This window comes from Trachurus trachurus, assembly GCF_905171665.1.
Source record: "Trachurus trachurus genome assembly, chromosome: 11".
NCBI lineage: Eukaryota > Metazoa > Chordata > Actinopteri > Carangiformes > Carangidae > Trachurus > Trachurus trachurus.
This window is the reverse complement of record NC_139904.1, coordinates 12,436,507-12,455,588: the sequence shown is the minus strand read 5'-3', so window position 1 is coordinate 12,455,588 and position 19,082 is coordinate 12,436,507. Positions and strand designations below refer to the sequence as shown.

General features: G+C 42.3%; 1 protein-coding gene across 3 annotated transcripts in view; it reads left to right on the top strand.

Annotated features, from left to right (window-relative positions):
- Positions 1-19,082, top strand: part of kiaa0319l (KIAA0319-like) — a 26,166-nt gene extending 7,084 nt beyond the window's left edge. For all 3 annotated transcript variants that reach the window (XM_083982247.1, XM_083982248.1, XM_083982246.1), the window contains exons 5-26: positions 141-254; positions 4,255-4,523; positions 4,796-4,882; positions 5,122-5,365; positions 7,160-7,258; positions 7,667-7,764; positions 7,944-8,031; positions 8,767-8,859; positions 9,057-9,189; positions 9,340-9,445; positions 10,091-10,213; positions 10,294-10,417; positions 11,210-11,342; positions 11,909-12,057; positions 13,002-13,153; positions 13,863-14,001; positions 14,638-14,797; positions 14,945-15,087; positions 15,582-15,704; positions 15,835-15,925; positions 16,022-16,113; positions 16,855-19,082. In XM_083982247.1, coding sequence (XP_083838373.1) covers positions 161-254; positions 4,255-4,523; positions 4,796-4,882; positions 5,122-5,365; positions 7,160-7,258; positions 7,667-7,764; positions 7,944-8,031; positions 8,767-8,859; positions 9,057-9,189; positions 9,340-9,445; positions 10,091-10,213; positions 10,294-10,417; positions 11,210-11,342; positions 11,909-12,057; positions 13,002-13,153; positions 13,863-14,001; positions 14,638-14,797; positions 14,945-15,087; positions 15,582-15,704; positions 15,835-15,925; positions 16,022-16,113; positions 16,855-17,051 — 2,937 coding nt within the window. In that variant the 5' untranslated portion in view covers positions 141-160 and the 3' untranslated portion in view covers positions 17,052-19,082. The remainder of the gene's footprint in view (positions 1-140; positions 255-4,254; positions 4,524-4,795; positions 4,883-5,121; positions 5,366-7,159; positions 7,259-7,666; positions 7,765-7,943; positions 8,032-8,766; positions 8,860-9,056; positions 9,190-9,339; positions 9,446-10,090; positions 10,214-10,293; positions 10,418-11,209; positions 11,343-11,908; positions 12,058-13,001; positions 13,154-13,862; positions 14,002-14,637; positions 14,798-14,944; positions 15,088-15,581; positions 15,705-15,834; positions 15,926-16,021; positions 16,114-16,854) is intronic.

The window sequence follows — 19,082 nt, the reverse complement described above, 5'->3', positions numbered from 1 at the left end:
TCAGAAATTCATCTTACTCCACAGCTCTTCACGGTGGATATACAGAATGAAAAATGAAAAATGAAAGGCACTTTGGGATATCGACTAGAAATTAAATCTGTACTGACAAGTGCATTATTTATTCTGTTTTCTCTTGCTAGGTCTTTGGTCTTTGAGGAAAATGTCCTATGCACACCACAAGCTGCTGACCTGGAGCTTACCTCACCTCCTCCTCTTACCGCTGACCTACCTCTGGCTCCTGGCTCCTTCCACAGGTAGCAGAAATAAACCACTCGTCACCCTCCACGCACCTGCCAGAAACACTTTTGTTGACAGAAAAGTGATAAGGAAGCTCTCATCTGGGCCTGTCACACTATCAGTGCTCATCTGCACAGTAGATTCACACACACCTTTGGTTACTCAGGGTGTGTCTTGATCCGTCTTGATCCGTTTTACGCATAGGATGATAGTTGGATGGTTTTAGGTTGTTGGTTGGTATGTCTAATCTGAGGGGGACAAATAGAGGACTATGGGCACCCTGCTGTGTGTATGTGTGTGTGTATGTGTCGTCCTTCAGATGCCACTCCGCTCAGTGGGTTACAATGTGTTGAAACAGGACAATGGGGGCTCTGTGGATAGACATGTGTGTGTTTGTGTGTGTGTTTTGAAGGATGGGGGGCAGAGGAACAGTGGACAAGGGGTGGGATGACACCCCTTTCTCAAACAAGCTATTGTGCTTTTGTGTGTTTTTGTATGTGGCAAGACCTGTGGTTTTTCCAGACTTGAGTTACACTGACATCCCATAAAGTCACCCTTTGCTCTAGTGTTGCTATGGTTGCACCAGTTCCTGGTGCACAGGTAGTCTAATGAACTGCATTTTTGTTGGTTTGTCATGTTTCCTGTTGGTTTTGTTGATGGCCTTGACATCAGCAGGATGACATATCCACAAATATTGGGTAACACTTTATAATAAGTCAAGTACACACTATTAAGCATTAGTTAAGCATTAAATTCTGAATTCATCATTTATAACACATGAATACTCATTAGTATGTAGTTTATAAACACAGTCAAATATGTTTTACTCATCATTGATAAGCACTAACTGTATTTATAAACTAGATACTAATGAGTATTCATGCGTTATAAATAAAGAATTCAGTATTTATTAATGCTTAATGAATGCTTGTTACCCAATGTTTCCCAAATATAGTTGTACCTTGCTAATTTACACACTTGTCATTTTAAAATATATTACGGTTTTCTTTATAGAACCATTTATATAAGGCATTTCCAGCAGTAGCCGTAGAGTATTTAAATTCCTCTCTATACAGTATTGTAAGTCTAATTGTTAGTCGTCCACTGTTTCAGATTGCTTTCTTATCCTTGAGGGTTTTACAGTAAAAGCATGCATGCAAAAAATCATCACGTTGGTGTTTAGGCGTTTGTTTTTCAGCAGATTGCGTTTAGCTACAAAGTCATGGAGGAGGGAGCTCCAGCCACAGTGCGCTGTGAGATGAAGGGTTACATACAGCCAGGCTCCAATATCTTAACAAGGTTTTGACTCCTCCCTGCTGCTGTTGGGAAAGCTCTTTGAGCCTGAGCAGCAGGAAACCAGATCACAGATGCTCATGGCTTGATGGAGAAGGGCCAATTATTGACTTCTTGATTAAGAGAGCACAGTTTGGCATATCTGTGTGAATAGATAAGTGCGTTTACTCATGCCAAAGTACCAGCTCAAGAGGCCGCTCAGGATCAACCAGGACTGAGATCTAAAGGATGTTCTGAGGGTTTATTGATTAGAGTAGAAAACCTATATTTTCTTTGTGTACTGTGGGATAAAGTTGGCAAATGTAGAGGAGTACTGATCAATTTATTGCACTGTACACTAAAGGATTGCCACCTCGTTCTGTGTGTATGTTCACACAGCGTACTTGATCTGTTCCTGCAGGTGTAACTTTAGAAGTTGAAGAATAATCAGTTATTTTTCACTGGAACTGTAGTTTCCTTTTTAATTTGCAGAGTGACTCAGCTGCAGGAGTGGGGCGGAGGGGGGGGGGGGGGGGGGGGGGCATTATTCACAGCTCGTTTGGCTCATGTCTTTCCGTGGATATTTACTTAAGCACTGCTGAAATATAAACCTCTCCTTTCTCACAGTGTTACATTTTCATCATGCTGTTTTCTAAACGCTGCTGCTTTATCGTACCTGGCTACACAACAGATGTCTCATGTAGGACAATGGATGGGTTGGATTCAACTAATTAGAGCCAACAAAGGCTGAAGAAGTGAGGTTTTATCATGCAGACTAATGGCATTTAGAGAGGAAGACACACATACAGCAGCCTAATGTCTCAGCTCACTGCGCTGCTGATATGAGTCTGATATTGTCTGGCTCAGAGGGTGGAGTTTAGTGCGTACTGCATACTGTGCTTTGGGTTTTAATCAGTGTCTTGTTTTGTCAGGGAAAAGCCTCACTTCCTCTCTCTGTTGCTGAGCTGGCTGACTGCTTGAACTGCGGCTGCATGTTGGCTTTTCGCAGAAATGTTCAGTCAGAGCTTAATCTTTGAAAAGTCTCACTGGTTGGGAGAGGGACTGGAATTCATTGTGGGTTTCACTTTGCCCCTTTGCCTGTGACAATGCCAGCAGTACCCAACAAAGCCCTGATTGATAGAAACAAATGAAATCTTGAAAAGGCCATGGAGGCAATGCCCAGTGGTGGATCCAATTCCACGGTGTCGCCTTTGGCAGATCAACTGGATCAAACTATGAGCTACATTTAAAGTAGGGATGCACCGAATCCGATCCACATTTTCCGATACCTGAATTTGGATATCTGCCGATACTGGTACTATTCCGATACCAGTGCTCTGTAGGCATGAGCGAGGACACCATTACCTGTATCTGTTTAACCATATAATAATTTATCTGTATCCGTATCTGTACTCGGAGGGTGTGGGGTTTTAACCGGTATGTTATTTAAAGCTTGAAATTGATGTGGATTTATCAGAAGTTGCTATATTTATTGTTTATTGGAAAAATAGTCAACTAATTATTTACAAAACAAGTTCTTTATAAACACAGAACATGAATATTCTTAAGTGCATCAATGAATACAACACATGCAGTCAGCAATTATGAAGTACTAAGTAAAATGAGTTTTCATACATACTCAACTTTCTTTTTTTTTTTTTTTTTTTAATTTTTTAGGTTTTTTTGTGATCAAACAGTGCAAGTACTTTACTAATAAAGGTTGACGAACCCTAACCCTGTCAAAACAAAAGCACTGCGTCTGTTACAAATCAAGTTTACCAGAAACTCTAATGTCAATAAGAAGCTAATTACAAACCGAGAGAGACGCGACGTGAGCTGTCAGACCTGAGTGACTGACAGAGAGGTTGTGTGTGTGAGCGGAGCAGAGCACAGGCTGCAGTGATCTGTATGTGTGTAGGGGAGGGGCGATGTGTGTGACTGGTTTATCACAGAGCAGACTAGCCGGCAGGAATCGCTTGTTGAGTTATTGCACATCATGGAACGTAATTCATGGATCGGAAATTTACGCATGAAATTTCCGATCCATGAATTACGTTGGTATTGGAACCCGATACCGAAACTGGATTGGATCGGCCCCATCCCTAATTTAAAGGGGAGCTATTATGCTCATTTCAGGGGCTTTTAATGTGATATTGAACTCCAGTGGAGAACTGTTGAAAGTTTCGATCGATAAGAAACTCCATACTTATCGCACACAAGCTGTCTGTACTCCTCCATTCTGGCTCTTTCCTGCTTCGCTCTGAAACGCTCGGTCACTGAGGCCAGAGCCAGGTGAGCTGCCATACAGGGACTTCTGTTGAAGTTGTGACGTTACAAAAACAGACTTTAGAAAAAACTCTCCAAACTTGAGCGTTTACAGCGGCTCCTGAAACTGCTCGCAGAGATTACTTCAACACTCGCCTACCTCATGATATGGCACTTCCGCGTCCTCTAAAGCAGGTATCCAACATTTTATACATATTTTATAAGTCTGAAAAGCTGGAAAGGCATAATAGGTCTCCTTTAAGTCTCTCTATAATCTTCCTGAGAGGAAACCAGTTCACAACCTACAGCTGTTAAACTCCCTCTCACCTTGTTATTCCTGAACCACGTTCCTCCTCTTTTTACTATGATATTGTCGCACAGGGATCGGTCTTTCACACTGACTGACTGGCTGTTAGTGACTCACATCAGCGCAGTGTGTCATTATTTACCACCTCCTCCCTCCTTTCTGTCCCGGCTCAGGTGTGTCAGCAGACCTGTGCCGGGTGACCGGAGGGGTGCTGGGGATCCACTGGAGCAGCGTCATCGGCCTGGGTTGGCACCCGCTGGCAGATGGAAGAGGCGGGGCGACGTGTTGGGAGTCCTGCTGCCTAAAGCCGAGCTGCAGCGCCGTGTGGAGCCTCGGCGGACGCTGCGTCCTTCTCAGCTGCTCCCGTACGCAGGGCTGCCCCATCTCTTCCTTACCACAGCCTCACCAGGAGTCCCTTGGCCTCCTTCAGCTGCTCTCCAAGGTGCGTTTGCTACTGTATTGGCTGACCAAGGTTGAATAAGAAGGGCTGTCTATGCTAAGGAAATGGCATTTAGTTTTACTCATAGACCAATAAGTCATTCAGATGGTTCTGTAACTGTTAAGAGTAATTGAATAGCATCAGCTAAATTAAACTCATGGAGCACAGGCTTCTGCAGAAACTCCTTTCACATTCACATTTCTGCCATGGACAGAAAGAAGAAATACTGTATATTTATAGTAGATTTTTTCTCCAACTCTGTGTTTTTTCCTAAGGGTCCAATCACAGCAAGACGTAGAAAGGCTCGCCATACAGTGCATGGAGGAAGCCACAAACCACACACAGGATCTCACACCAACACGGTATTCGTTTATGTTTATTATCCTCACATTGTTCTCTTGTTGCAGATTCTGTTCTTCCTCTGTCTCTGTTATTCTTTTTTTCAGTCATTCATACCTTTATTCTTTTCTGAACACACAAATGAATGTAGTTTTTTTTTCAACAGGACAATACATTTCATGAAAATATAAACTTAGAGATGTACACAATGTTCCATGCTGCCCTATTTCTTCAAACCTACAATTTTGAACCGTCTCCACAGGAAACTCCCAAACTGGAAACAGCTGATCCAACTCCGACTGTGCTCAGCACCATCACACTTCTTCAGACAGCCCAAAAGAACCTGAGTCAGTCGACCAATGGGAGTTCAGACACCGCTCCAACTTCATCACAGCAAAACACAACGGTGGACGACACCGTTGATGCTCGCACGTCTTCCAACATCAGTGATGTCAGCTCACCCACAGCGACTGAATCAGCGACCATCACAACCCCGACACAGGCTGGTGAGGAAGTGATCGTCTATTTCCAGCACATTCACTAATGTGTCTTGTCTTCATGTATTTATTATGAGTTAATATATAATGTAACAGCGCTGTGGTCGTGCAGCCTTTGAGGAAGATTTCTCACGACTTTCCTTAACCAAATCTGGTTTAAATCCATTTTTTTCCCTTAAATTTCTATGTTTCTGTCAGGCACTCAACTGCTCCTTCTTTGTATTTGCTCCAGCTGATGTTTTACAAAAAGCAAAGATGTACTTTTCCCACAAATTTTATGGCAGGCTGCGCAGATGTTATTTTTCCCAGATGAAAGCGACATGTCGTGTGAGTGTGAAGCCAAATGAGTCTAATCAATAGGAATGTGCTGAGACATGCTGGGCTTCTACAAACAGGAAAGACTCGTACGATCAGTTTCTCTTCCCGGAAAGACAGTAAACACATTTATGTAACATTAACTGAGGAATGACAACACAAAACAATAGCTCTCATTGAAAAAGTGAAAACTAGTTATGGTAAGTCACTAACCACCAATGCCCTCTTCCAGAAAATGCTATAGCAAGTTGGACTGGTTTAAGTTGATCTCTGTAGCAGTCATGTGGATGACTACTTACTTAGCCAGCAAAATACATTGTGTGCAATACAATAATACTGATTTATTCTTACACCTCTCAAAACCTGATGGAAATGCAATAAATGATTGATGTACACACAAATATGGAGTAACTTATATTGTTCTGTTTTGAGGCAGCAGTAACTACAGCAGTAGTTAAAAATGTAAATAAGTACATACATACTCGCATCCAGCTTGTTGGCAGCTACCAACAAGCTGGGCAATGTCCCTCACATCTACTGGAAAACCAGTAAATATGGAGGAACATTAACACTCATTTGCGGTCCTATTTCAGGCCAAATGCTGAATGTAGGTTCAATATCCAGGCTCCTTTTACCATTATAATGATGATAATGAAAAAAAACTTGATTTGTACAGCCCTTTTCAAAACAGAGTTGCAAAGTCCGTAATGGCATGCAAACGAAATACATCAATTAAAACAGAGGACACATATTTGATGTAAAAAATGAGATAAACAGTCAGTCAGTAAAAGTGGAATGAAATTCAAACCTGCAGGAGCCGAGCAAAAGCGCATTTGTAACAACAGGGTTTTTAAAAGAGAGCTTTCACGTCAGATCTCCTCAGGCAGGTTGTTTCAGAGAGCGAGAAAATAGCTTGTTCACCCTTGGTCTCTGTTTTTGGTCTCCACCAACTCCACAGGGAAATATCAGGCTCTTTGGCTGATAAATGCTCAACTATGTTCGGCAGATAGTCTCTCTATGTCCTACTGTTCCTGGTGCTGAGCAGGTAGACGGCTGCTGCATGTGCAAACATTGCTGATGATTGCACTAAGGGAGAACCATAACCACTTGTTAAAATGTATTTTTGTGTTCATCTTTTTTGTCATTGTTGTGTGAGCTACTGGACTATCTTGAATTTCCCTGCTAGGGATGAATAAAGTATTCTCTATCTATCTATCTCTAACCGTGCTGTTGCAGACCAGGAAACTAAAACAATACACTGGAAGACACTGACCTTCTCTGTAGAGGAACTACTCTAGTGACAATTGTATTTAAATGGTTTATCTACTAATCAAAATCCCTTTGTGTAATTAATCCCAAGGTGTCTTATATTATTTATTCTCTGTGAGTTCTCAGCTAGTCCCAGTCTTTTGGTTGCCATGCCAACCGTGCAGTTATCATATTTGTATTTTGGCATCATCCCTGATCCTGTGTCGACTTCCTCTGCAGTGAGGGAGCTGGTGGTGTCAGCAGGAGAAAGCGTGGAGGTTACTCTACCCCGCAACGAGGTTGAACTCAACGCCTTTGTGGTCCCAACGCCCCCGCCAGGTAAAACCATCTCTGACAGCGGCAGAGTTACTAATGTTATCGTAATTATTCATATGTAGAGTTCTACTTTGTAATGCATTTTGTTTGAATAGGTGGTAGTAAGTTATCAATCCTTCAGCATGATGCCACATTTTTGATGTTCACTGCTGAGTTGTGTTCCTGAGTCACATTGTTCTGGGGGTCCTATATGTCACATTAAACACCTGCCAGAGAATCTCAAATCCAGGCTGGATAAAGATTATACAGTTATGAAGAGGGGTGCACGGCATGATTTTGTTAATCCGTTGATCCCTTCTTGACCTGCTCCTACCATACCAAAATCATTCAACCGGGAATGATCTTTATCAGATAAATTTTAATTAAACTAATGAATGCGCTAATGTGTTTAATGTTGCTTCTTCTCTAAAGGGACGACCTATGCATTTGACTGGCGTCTGATAACACATCCCAAAGATTACAGTGGAGAGATGGAAGGAAAGCACAGCAAGACACTGAAACTCAGCAAGGTACAGATCTCAACTTTGATATTCATATTCTGCTATAAATAAAACATGCAGCTGCAGTTCTGCTGAATACATAACCAGACTGTGTCGGTAGCGTGTAAGGGACACAGATCGTGTCAAAGTGGCCTCTTCCTCTCTTTTCTTACTTGATTTGCTCGACCTCTTCTCTCTCTCTCTCTCAGCTGACTGTTGGCCTGTATGAGTTTGAGGTGAAAGTGGACGGAGAGGGTGCTTATGGAGAAGGGTACGTCAATGTCACAGTGAAACCAGGTGAGGTCCGACATTCAGCGCAATGTAAAATCTCATTGTTCAAATTAAATCAAGGACACATAAGTGTTTTTTTTTTTCATTTCTAAGCTGATATATTTGACAATGTATTTTTTAGTATTAATCACTTATCTCTCAGTCAGTGTTAAGGCATAGTCCTGTCTCCTCTTCCTCTTTGCTCATGTAGTTTTCCTGTTAGACTTGTCTTGCCGCATCACATCATTTTGTAATCTTTTCAGCTGCGCAAGCTGTTCAGGCTGCAACTTCATTCACAAATAGAGGAAGTGAAGGGAGTTTCAATAACTAAACCAAATTAGTAACTCACAAACTGGTCACCACATTAACTGAAAGATGCCTAAATGCTTCTGAACTGATCAGCTGAATCATCACCTCCTCATGCTGTTGTAAAATCCAACATGAACTTACTATATTGTAGGATAATCGTTCTGTAATTATTGCTGTAATGTCCGTCCACCCTCAGGAAGCTATGACTGACATTTAATGGTCCTGCCTCTCCTATGTGTAAATGCTATAATAAGGAATTACCAGGGATCAGGGCAGAGTTAATGCCTCGTGTTTACGATATAAGCACTGATCTTATTGCTGCTCTCCTCCCACACAGGCGGTAGTCAGTGTGACTTTTGCAGAGGCAGCTTCTGACTTGTTGACACGGCCTCAGTCACAAACAGCTGCTTACAGCTCAGCAAGCAAGTTAATTTCTTGTTTTCCACCTGACAGAGCCGCGGGTAAACAAGCCTCCTGTTGCCATAGTTTCTCCAAAGTTCCAGGAGATCTCCTTGCCAACCAGCTCTACGGTGATAGACGGCAGCCGTGAGTCTACACATACACACACACACACACACACACACACACAAACATTTAGCACAAGCTAAAGAGAGAGGCCATGTGTCTAAAGTATGCTACCATTTCCTCTTCTGCTGTTAAATTTGTTTGACTCACCATATCCCCTAAACCCCTCCTCCTCCTCCTCCTCCTCCTCCTCCTCCTCTTCTTCTTCTTCTTTTCAGAGAGCACTGACGATGACAAGGTGGTGGCGTGGCTTTGGGAAGAGGTCAAAGGTCCCCTGCGGGAGGAGAAGGTCTCTGCCGACACCGCTGTTCTCACCCTCACCGGCCTGGTGCCTGGGAATTACACATTCAGGTACAGGTGGACCTCATTGCCAAAGAGCCAGTAAAAAAAACTGTCAGTATCTACACGCCACTTACTCCACCACGCCTGTTATTCAGGTCAGTGGTGGGATTGTTTACATTTCTGTTTGCCATTAAGTTTGTGTGTTTAACTTCTTCCCAGTTTGACGGTGACGGACTCGGACGGGGCCACAAACTCGACGCAGGCCACCCTCTCTGTCAACAAAGCCAAGGACTACCGGCCTGTGGCCAATGCCGGTGCTATACAGGTGAAGTATTTCCCATTGCCATAGTACTGTCCATCAACCTAAAACTGTGTATATCAATCAATCAATCAATCAAGATTTATTTGTATAGCCCGTTAAAACAGCCCAATGAGTGACGAAAGTGCTTTACAATAAACAGTAAAGACACAGAATAAACATGGCACAACAGAGCTTTACATAAAATAACAAATCATTTAAAACTCAATAGCAAGAGATCAATCAATTTGTTTGTCAAAAATTAATGTCGCATGACCCTGAGATTTTTGACTGTTGGACTTTCATTGCTGTGTATACAGTACAGTATGTGTAAACCAAGTTACTTTAGCCCCTTCTACACTGAACAAACATCTGGTTTTTGTCAACATTCACTCCCAGGTAAAATGGCAGATGTCACTGGTATTTAAACACCACAGAGAGCACAGCCCTGAAATAAGTTTTAAAAACATAATCACCAAGTGAAGTGGGTCAGATGAAGAGAACAAACCTGTGGATGAGACTTAACAGATACATTTTACCACTTCACTATGGCACACACACTGATTATATACATTATTTCTGGTATAAAACAGGTATTACATTTCAGAAATGTCTTACAATGTTTAATTACAACTTGACACTGTAGCTAATAGCCGGTCGTTTCTCATCCAGGTCCTCCAGTTGCCACGTAACTCCATCACCCTGTATGGCAACCAAAGCACCGACGACCATGATTCCCTGTCTTATGAGTGGTCCCTCAGCCCCGAGAGCAAAGACAAAGTGGTGGAGATGCAGGTGAGATGAGGAGGTGAGATTGAATTCATAGTTTCTTCCTTAATGAGTGCATCGTTACCTAAATATCTTTGTGTTTCCAGGGCGTACGGACACCGATGCTGCAGCTGTCGGCAATGCAGGAGGGAGACTACACCTTCCAGCTGACAGTGACAGACTCATCTGGGCAGCAGGACACCGCCCAGGTCACCGTCATTGTGCAGCCAGGTAAACAGCTGGATGATTAGAGAAAGAGGAACAGCTCCTTTTTTATGCCACCTGGTGAAAAGTTAGTAGGAATATTCTATTTATTAGCTGCTCAGGCGGCATCAATTACAGATTTAGCTCACTCACTCACTCATTAACTCATCAAGTGTGTTTACTCAGCCGTGCACACTGTACACCACTTACAGAGACTGGATTTAAACTCTTTCTGAAGCTTTCAAGGTCTCTTCCTTTATATTTTATACTCCCTGTGTTATATCTCATTTGCCCTTTCGCTCTCCTGCAGGCTTTATACAAATATACACGTGAAGTGTGAAGACCATACTGAGCAACAGCATATAAAAAAAGCTGTATATGATATTGACCTTCATAATGTGTGAAGCTGATGTCAGTTAACTGCTATGGAGTTTCTGTTTGCCAACGGTTGCAAGAGCAATGGCAATGGCATTACGAATAGGAGGTGTATGTGTACACAGCAGGTGATAAGCACCCAGTGTAGACTGTAGACACTGGCAAGACAATCCTGCACAGTATGAGCGGAGCCTGTGATGTTAACACACATGCACCTGCAAGGTCACACTGGGTCAACCATGTGGGTTAGTGTTGTTAGTTATAAGCTGTATTTCACAGCCTGACTGCTGTTAAATACTGTGTCAGGTCATAAACAATAAAGATGATTAAAGAAGTGCTGATCAGCAGGCAGATGTTCTTTTTTTTATACTGTATATCATATCGGTTGTTATAGATATGCGTCTGTTTTTATTACACTGCTGTTTCATTCTCTTGAACCTCCAGAAAACAATAAACCACCAGTAGCAGATGCAGGACCAGAGAAGGAGCTGACGCTGCCAGTCGACCGAACCATGCTGGACGGCAGTAAGAGCACAGACGACCAGAAGATTGCCACGTACCACTGGAAGCAAACCAGGTCAGTTAGACTCTGGCTCATGCGACATGCAACATGCAATCAAGCAGCTATTTTTTATTTTTTTTTCATTTCAGTCTGCCTGAGGCTTCCAGTTGGTGCTGTAGCTAAAATGTGGTTGGGTATTCAAGTGTTGTTGCACAAGAGGCACAGATGGTATAGTACTGTGAAATAAAAGATACAAAATCGCCGTAATACAACCAACTGCTTTGCTTCCTTTAGACCCGTTCTGCTTGTTAAATACTCATGTCTCTCCAAATCTGTGTCCTGGTTTGTGAATCTAATTTGACATTAAAAGAGTGCAGCCCCCCAGGCCTAAGCTAAGATAACCTTGATCATATCATCAGGGTTACTCTGGCAGACAGAAAGCTCAGGGTAAACAGAATACAACTTGATGTAAAAATCAATGGAGCGCTGCTTTTAACCTTCACTACAGCCATAAAGTAGCCGAAATTTAAATGTATAAAAAAAAAACCATGTCGTTAAAACCTCTCTGTGTTATTCTAGATTGATGTTGTGTGTCCTTCTGCTCTTAACTCTCTGACACACCGTTTCTGTTCGTCCATCAGTGGTCCTGCCGATGTGAAGATTGAGAATGCAGACAGCGCTGTTGCCACGGTGACGGGTCTCGAGGTCGGCAGGTACGAGTTCACCCTGACAGTAACCGATGAGAGGACGCTGCAGAGCACCGACACTGTCACTGTCATCGTCAGAGAAGGTTAGGAGTGTGTGCGCGTGTGTGTGTGTGTGTGTGCGTGTGTATGTGCGCTAATCCTTCTCTCTTGAAAACAAAATAGCTCAGAGAGGATTATGGATGTTGTTGTGAAACATGGGTTTCCAGTTAAGGAAGCTTTGTAAGAACACAAGGGAAGTCGTTCTCAGTGATTTCTTTTTTTTTAGATGAGACAATGATGAGTTTTGAGACCTGACTTGTTTTATGTAAGTTTATTTTTGCTCAAGGATAGTCTCCCGAAAGTTCATAATAAAATGACAACAAAAACACATATATACTATGCACACACCCTCTCGGTAAGATGGACATATTGCACATAGTTACATCAACAGTGTATTCACAGATATGCACTTTCTATACACACATGCATTGATGCAGGATATGCTTTAACTAGTGCACACTCCCTTACACTGCAGTTATGAAAGGTATGCTGATAGCCACTCTTAGAAAATTATTATATGACCCGTGTTGTACGTAAACCCATTATTTTGTTGAGTTTCATTGTTCCATCATCCTGTGCTTCTCCAGTTAATCTCACATTTGAAGTGGGAGTCACTCCTACAAGAAGAGTAGTGAAACATGTGCATGAAACAAAACCAGATAACAAGCGTGCATCCCAGAAACAGAAACAGGTGCACAACCTCCAAAATATAATCAGGTTATTATCACAGTATAAAATGCCGATGATATTGACTGCTTCATTTTTCCTCTCTACGTCGTCTTGTAGAGCATTTTGCAGGTAGACGACCTGTAAAACTTTATGATGTCGGAAGATGATCAACAGACAATCAGCTTTTTCTCTATTCATATCGGAAGTCTTCTTCAACATGCATTTTTTAAGATTCCTCCTTTATTACAGATATAATAAATAAAATAATGAGTGTTGTGTCGTTCTGTATTTAATGTCATTTATGATATTTTTCCACCAGAGCTGGATCAGATACCTGTGGCTCACGTTGTGTCGAGTCCTCCCATCTCGCTGCCAGCCAGGACGGCCACTCTGGATGGATCTCACTCTACCGACGACAAAGGTGGACTCAGCTACCTGTGGACCAGAGACGATAGCAGCCCCGCTGCTGGGGTGAGCGTTTAGTTTAGTTTAGTTTTATTTGCACCATAAAAATCAATGACAGTTACAAAAACAGAAATTAAACAAGAATAGTAAGTGCGGGAGAGGTTCAAAAACCCTATATACGAAATAATATACAAAATGCCTCCCCGAAAAATACGCAAAGATTCAAAAACAATTCAACAAAGTGTCTTATTATAACAAAAAGAGTCAAAATAGTATTATGCGTATGTATAAGTGTAAAATGATTGTGTATGAGTGGGTGAGCATGTATAGATTCACCTGGAGTATGATCTAATGACGACTATACTAGGAAAATAAACTATTGGGAGTCTTGAAATTAATCGGGGATGAAGATATTTTTGCTATATGAAGATTAGAATTTCAAAGTGAGGAACGTCTGTAAGCAAAAGAAAACTCACTATGTGTGGTACGGCAAAAGGGATGGTGAAGTTTATCAGTGTGTCTTGTATTTTAAGAATGGACCTGAGAGTTAGCTGTAAAGAATTCATTGAAAGATTTGGGAAGCCAATGTGGAAGCGTCACATAATGAGCTTGTTAGACTGCTGATGAAGCGATTTCTACATTTAAAAACTCCAGCTGACCTCAGACTTGTAGGAACAAGATCGGAGCAAACAGCCACATGGTGATGTTGCCTTTGTTGGCAACGGTGTCAGGAAATACAAATCACGGTGTCTCCTATCGTTTTTCATTCCAACAGGATGTCCTGAGCAACTCTGACCACCAGGCAGTGCTGTTTTTGGGAAACCTGGTGGAGGGCAAGTACAGCTTCAAACTGACTGTAACTGACAGTAAAGGACAGACCAGCACTGACAGCGGCACGGTGGAGGTCAAACCAGGTAAACAAACAACGCTGCAGTACATGGACACACTGCGACGACGGTCATAAAGCACGAGGCGTTTCAGTCTAGATGACAGATGGTGGTGCTTTTTTCAGTTTTTTCATCAGTCCCGTCATAATTAACAGTTACACTTACAGCACATTTTGTTTTTATTACTGAAATACATGTAGCAATTCATCACAAAATACCTCCAAAGTTGATAATTATACTCCCTCGTTCTACAAACTTGAAATTTTAAAAACACAAGCCTGAATGTTAAATTTTTGCTCATAGATCTACACACTTTTTAAACAAGTGTGTGTACACAGATGGTGTGTCTACACAGCAAGAGGCTCGCTAACCATCAGCAGAAGGTTGAGCTGGTCACCGTGCAACATACGGTGCACAGACACACACTCAGCCAGAAACTAATCCGTCACTTGGTGCTCTGGCCTGTTTCCCAGATTTCAGAGAGTCAGATGGATCCTGCAGTCGGCCTGTTTTCCCCCCGTGGCTTCTCCCTCTCCTTGTTACTTTTTCTGTCCACGCTATTCTTTCTCTCCACCCTTCCCCTCCCCTCCTTTGCATGTTTCATCTGTGTTTTAATCTCTCTCTCTCTCTCTCTCTCTCTCTCTCTCTCTCTATCCCTGTCAGACATGTGGGAACGTGACCTGGTGGAGCTGGTGCTGGAGGTCTCTGTATCCCAAGTCTCGCACCGTCAACGTGACATGCTGCTGCGCCAGGTCGGGGTCTTACTGGGCGTGCTCGACAGTGACATCATAGTGCGAGAGATCAGTGCATTCAATGAGCACAGGTGAGGAATGATAATAATTGATTAGATTCATGATAAATCTAATAGATCAGTAAAAAAAAGAAGAAGCTGGAGTGACGTTTTGTTACTTTGGCTTGATCGGTAACCATGTTCCTCCTCCTCTCCCCTCCCCTCCCTCCTCCTGCTCAGCACTCGTTTGGTCTTCCTGGTGTCAGGCGGGCCGGGGCGCCCTCCTCTGTCAGGCCACAGTGTTGCACTTGGCCTTCGCAACAAACTGCGCAAACAGAAGAATGACTTCCTCATCTACAAGGCCCGACGAGTGGACACAGTCAGTGAGTACCTGACAAATCATTGTTGGAAGGGACAGACACAGCAAAAAGAAGAGAGGATATTAATGGGTGCTTAAATGCTAAATATTGATTAAAAGATTGGGATTTTATATTATTATCAGATTATAAGAAACTAACAATATAAGATGCAGCAATATTTTTCTTGGTATACATTGGTATGTGTTCACTTTGAGCCAGAGGCTACAGGCAGGTCGGAGAAGCTCTGACCCCTGTTACTGCAGATAATGAGAGGATTTGATAGAACTCAAAGGTCAAAGGTCACATCTTTGAGATTTTTGAGCTACCACAACAAGTTATGTCATCTTCTTAACTCTTGCTTTTGTGGTAAAAACCTGTGGGTTGTTATCTCATTTGATGACCCTAATCTTTGAGTTGTTGCTGAGTGTTTTCACTCTGGTCCCTGCAGGAAACTTCACCTCTCTGAGAGATTAAAGCTCCAGCTTCATAACACTCTGTCGCTCTTCTTTCCGCCACAGTTTGCCAGCTGAACTGTTCCGGCCACGGCGAGTGTGACTCGTTCACACGCCGATGTGTCTGCCACCCGTTCTGGATGGAGAATTTCATCCGAGCTCAGTTTGGAGACACGGAGAGCAACTGTGGTGAGATGAGAAAACTCTAATCAGAATAGTTTGCGACAAATTTAGGAGACAGCTACAGTACAGTTTGATATGTTACATGTCACATTTGAAAGTAACCATCTTTTGTTTCATTCAAATATTTGGTTTTCAGAGTGGAGCGTGCTCTATGTGACCATAGCGTCCTTTATGATTGTGGTCGCCATAGCTACAGTTATCTGGGGGATGGTGTGTTGCTGCAACAGGTGAGTTGAGGAATCTTGATTTTTAGTTTCGCAGTCCTCAACTATCACTACTCCGACTGCTGATAATCATCTTCTTGTTTTGTTTTTCTCTGGAAGGCGAAAGAACAAAGTGCGCAGAAGCAAAAGTCGATATAAGATACTAGAAGCCGACGAGCAAGACAGTCTGGAGCTTCAACCGCAGAGAGCTGGTGAGACGTTTCTGCAGTTAACCTCACGCATGTAAAACAGATGCTCATGAACCTCAAAAATATAAATATAACATTGAAGTGCACACTGCTTTTCTTTCACTCCTCTTAAAGTCTCCTTTCACACGTGTTTCCTTTTAGATTTCTCCTTTATTACTGAGAACAAGCACTTCAGTCAGGGATCGTGGATTTTACTGTGCCTTGTATCCAAATTTTATTTCACCATAGTTAACGGTCCAAGGCAGTGTTTATAGAGCAATACATACATACTTGCACACAATTTACATACAGTTCAAATACTCTTGATACTAAAGGACACTAAAGGCTGGATTGTATTTATTATTCTAAATAAAATATTTACAGTTGCTTCATACAGTAATTGTTTTTCATAATGTCATAATGTCTTACTTTTTTTTCATTCTTTTTGTTAATTCATTTTCATTCAAGATAAACACCAACAAAAACATGTGACATGGACAGACAAGAGAAAAGGGAAAAAATAAAATAAAACAAACGCACACATTCACTTATCTATGGAGAGAAGCTTACATAAACGTAAAATTGTAAAATTAGAAATGAGTTTCTTTCTGTTCTGAGACATTGAAAATACTTCCAAGAGAGTATGTCCTTTCCCTTTAGTTTCAAATTGAGGTATGTAACATCTTTCTTACCTGAGCTTTAACTCTGCATCATTTTAACGTCTCACTGTGTCTTTCTCTTCCTGCACCGTCGCCTGCCTACCAGTCCGTATGAAGCCGGTTCCTGCTCCCACTTCTTCCGCTCTCATGCACTCAGACTCTGACCTGGACAGTGATGACGGACACGGCGGGGTCCCGTGGACGGAGCAGGAGCGCGGGCACCTCCTGCGGCCGCAGAACGGCTCCCTGAGGAACGGCCAGGGGCCAGTCAGGGGCAAGAAGCAAAGAGATGAGCTGCTATAGCAAGAGAGGAAGAGGGAGCTCGCTGCTGCCCTCACACACCACCACCCTCACCCCACCTCCTCCTCCGGCTGTTACGACCCTCCCCTCCTCACTCTTCCTCTGTCTCCTCTGTTGCCGCAACACAGACACCTCACACCTCTCATCCTTGAAGACAAACTGTGTGATACCCGGAGTTAATAAGAGGGTGAGAGGAGAAACATGCTGGAAACATGTTGTCCCACTGTCACTGAAAAACACCACTATACTGGAATTCCCCTGATCCCACACTGAGCCAATACGGAGAGAGAAAAAAAACAATTTCACTGAGAACTAGGGGCGAGCACTGTGTTTTCGATAATATAAAACATATAACATAGACCCCTGTTATTTAACACAGAGACAAAACGAATGTACTGTTACCACGTTGGTTAGAGACCGTTGGAGAAAACACTAGCCTGAGAGATTTGAAGAAGAAAAAAAAAACTCTGCTTCAGTGACACGAAAAACCAGCCACTTGACACGCTCACACCTTTGCCTCTTGTAGACACGCATGTACGCACACCAACAGGACGTCATATTCATACTTGTTCCAGGTCAACCTGATGCTACCAAACACTGCCATGTTAAAACCAATGGTTAACTCTGCTCGGAGGATTTTGTTCGTGAAGGGTGAAAAAAAAGCAACCAAAATGAACGCTCCTCCAAAACAAAACAAAACAAAAAAAAAATGTGCATGACGAGTCTGATTGCAGTTCTGGTGCAACACGATACCAGGGCGACTGCCTGCACGTCTGTGTGTTGGGTGTATGTGTGGATTTTTCTGGCTTCTGTGCCAAAATATGTTTCTTCAAAGCAAGTTTGTATGTCAGTTTTTATGTCTGTTATTAATCCAATGAACCGTCGCTATGTTGTCGGTCACAGCGGTCACAGGCAGGAAAAAAAAAAAAAAAAAAAAAAACACATCATGCTTTTATTCTGAAAGCTCTGTGGATTAAATCGCTGGAACACACACACACATACACACTGGAAAACAAAATGTTAATGAGTTTGGTCTCCAGGGGGAAGATAATGAGGAGAAAGACGAAGTTCACAACAGAACAAAGGGGACGGTCAGGACACTGCTTCCTCCCTCCGCCATCTCAATATAAATTAATGTCACAACTGCTTGAACCGTGAGGACCACTTTTTATTTTATTTTTTTTGGTTTGTTTTGTTCACAAACAACCTTCACGCTGTGATTAGGTGTCGATGCACTTTGATTTTCACGTCTGTCGGCCTCGGCCTCATTTTTGTCTCCTTAGGTTTAATGGTTAAAGTTGGAGTTCAGCCATAAACACAGGACATTTCTGCATTCAGTGTTGGGGAAAAAAAAACCCACTGCAGCTGAATGCAGCTTGTGTCCAGAGCCACTTCCAGTAATTGTGACAAACTTCTAGGCCTGAGTGGACAGGGTTGTATAAGCTCTATATTTATGTCAAAAAGAAACTTCAGCTAATTACTTCAACCAATTATAATCTGGTTGGCTCCGGGTAGGATGAGCTTGTTTTTTCATTTTGGCAAACATCCAGTTAGATTAATTTGATGATTAAAACTTAGAAATGTATAATAAAATCCACTTGTGTCCAAACAACTTCAAACTTCCTAAAAATCCTAAAAACAAAGGATTTCTTCCCACAGACAGGATAAAATCAGATGTTTAACTTGGCGTTGCGATAGATACTTGAGAAATAGGACGTACTGTAGTAGGAATGCTGTAAGAACACAGAAAGACAAGTGAATCTGCTGCATCTATTTCTGCACATCAGTAGTAATTAGAGGTGTTTCTGGGCTGAGAGGAAACTTCAACCGATGACTCTTCCTTGTTACATCTCAGTGTGAGTAGCTGCTTTGCATGCAGAATGTGAAACTGAAGTCCACATTTCAAGGCACTTATTTTTTTTTTTTCTTTGGTTGTCGAATGTCAAAAGGGTACACTGTTAATTCAGTTGGCCTTGTACTCTGTGTGAAATAAGCAATCATTTTAAAATACTGCAAAAAAAAAAAAAAAAAGAA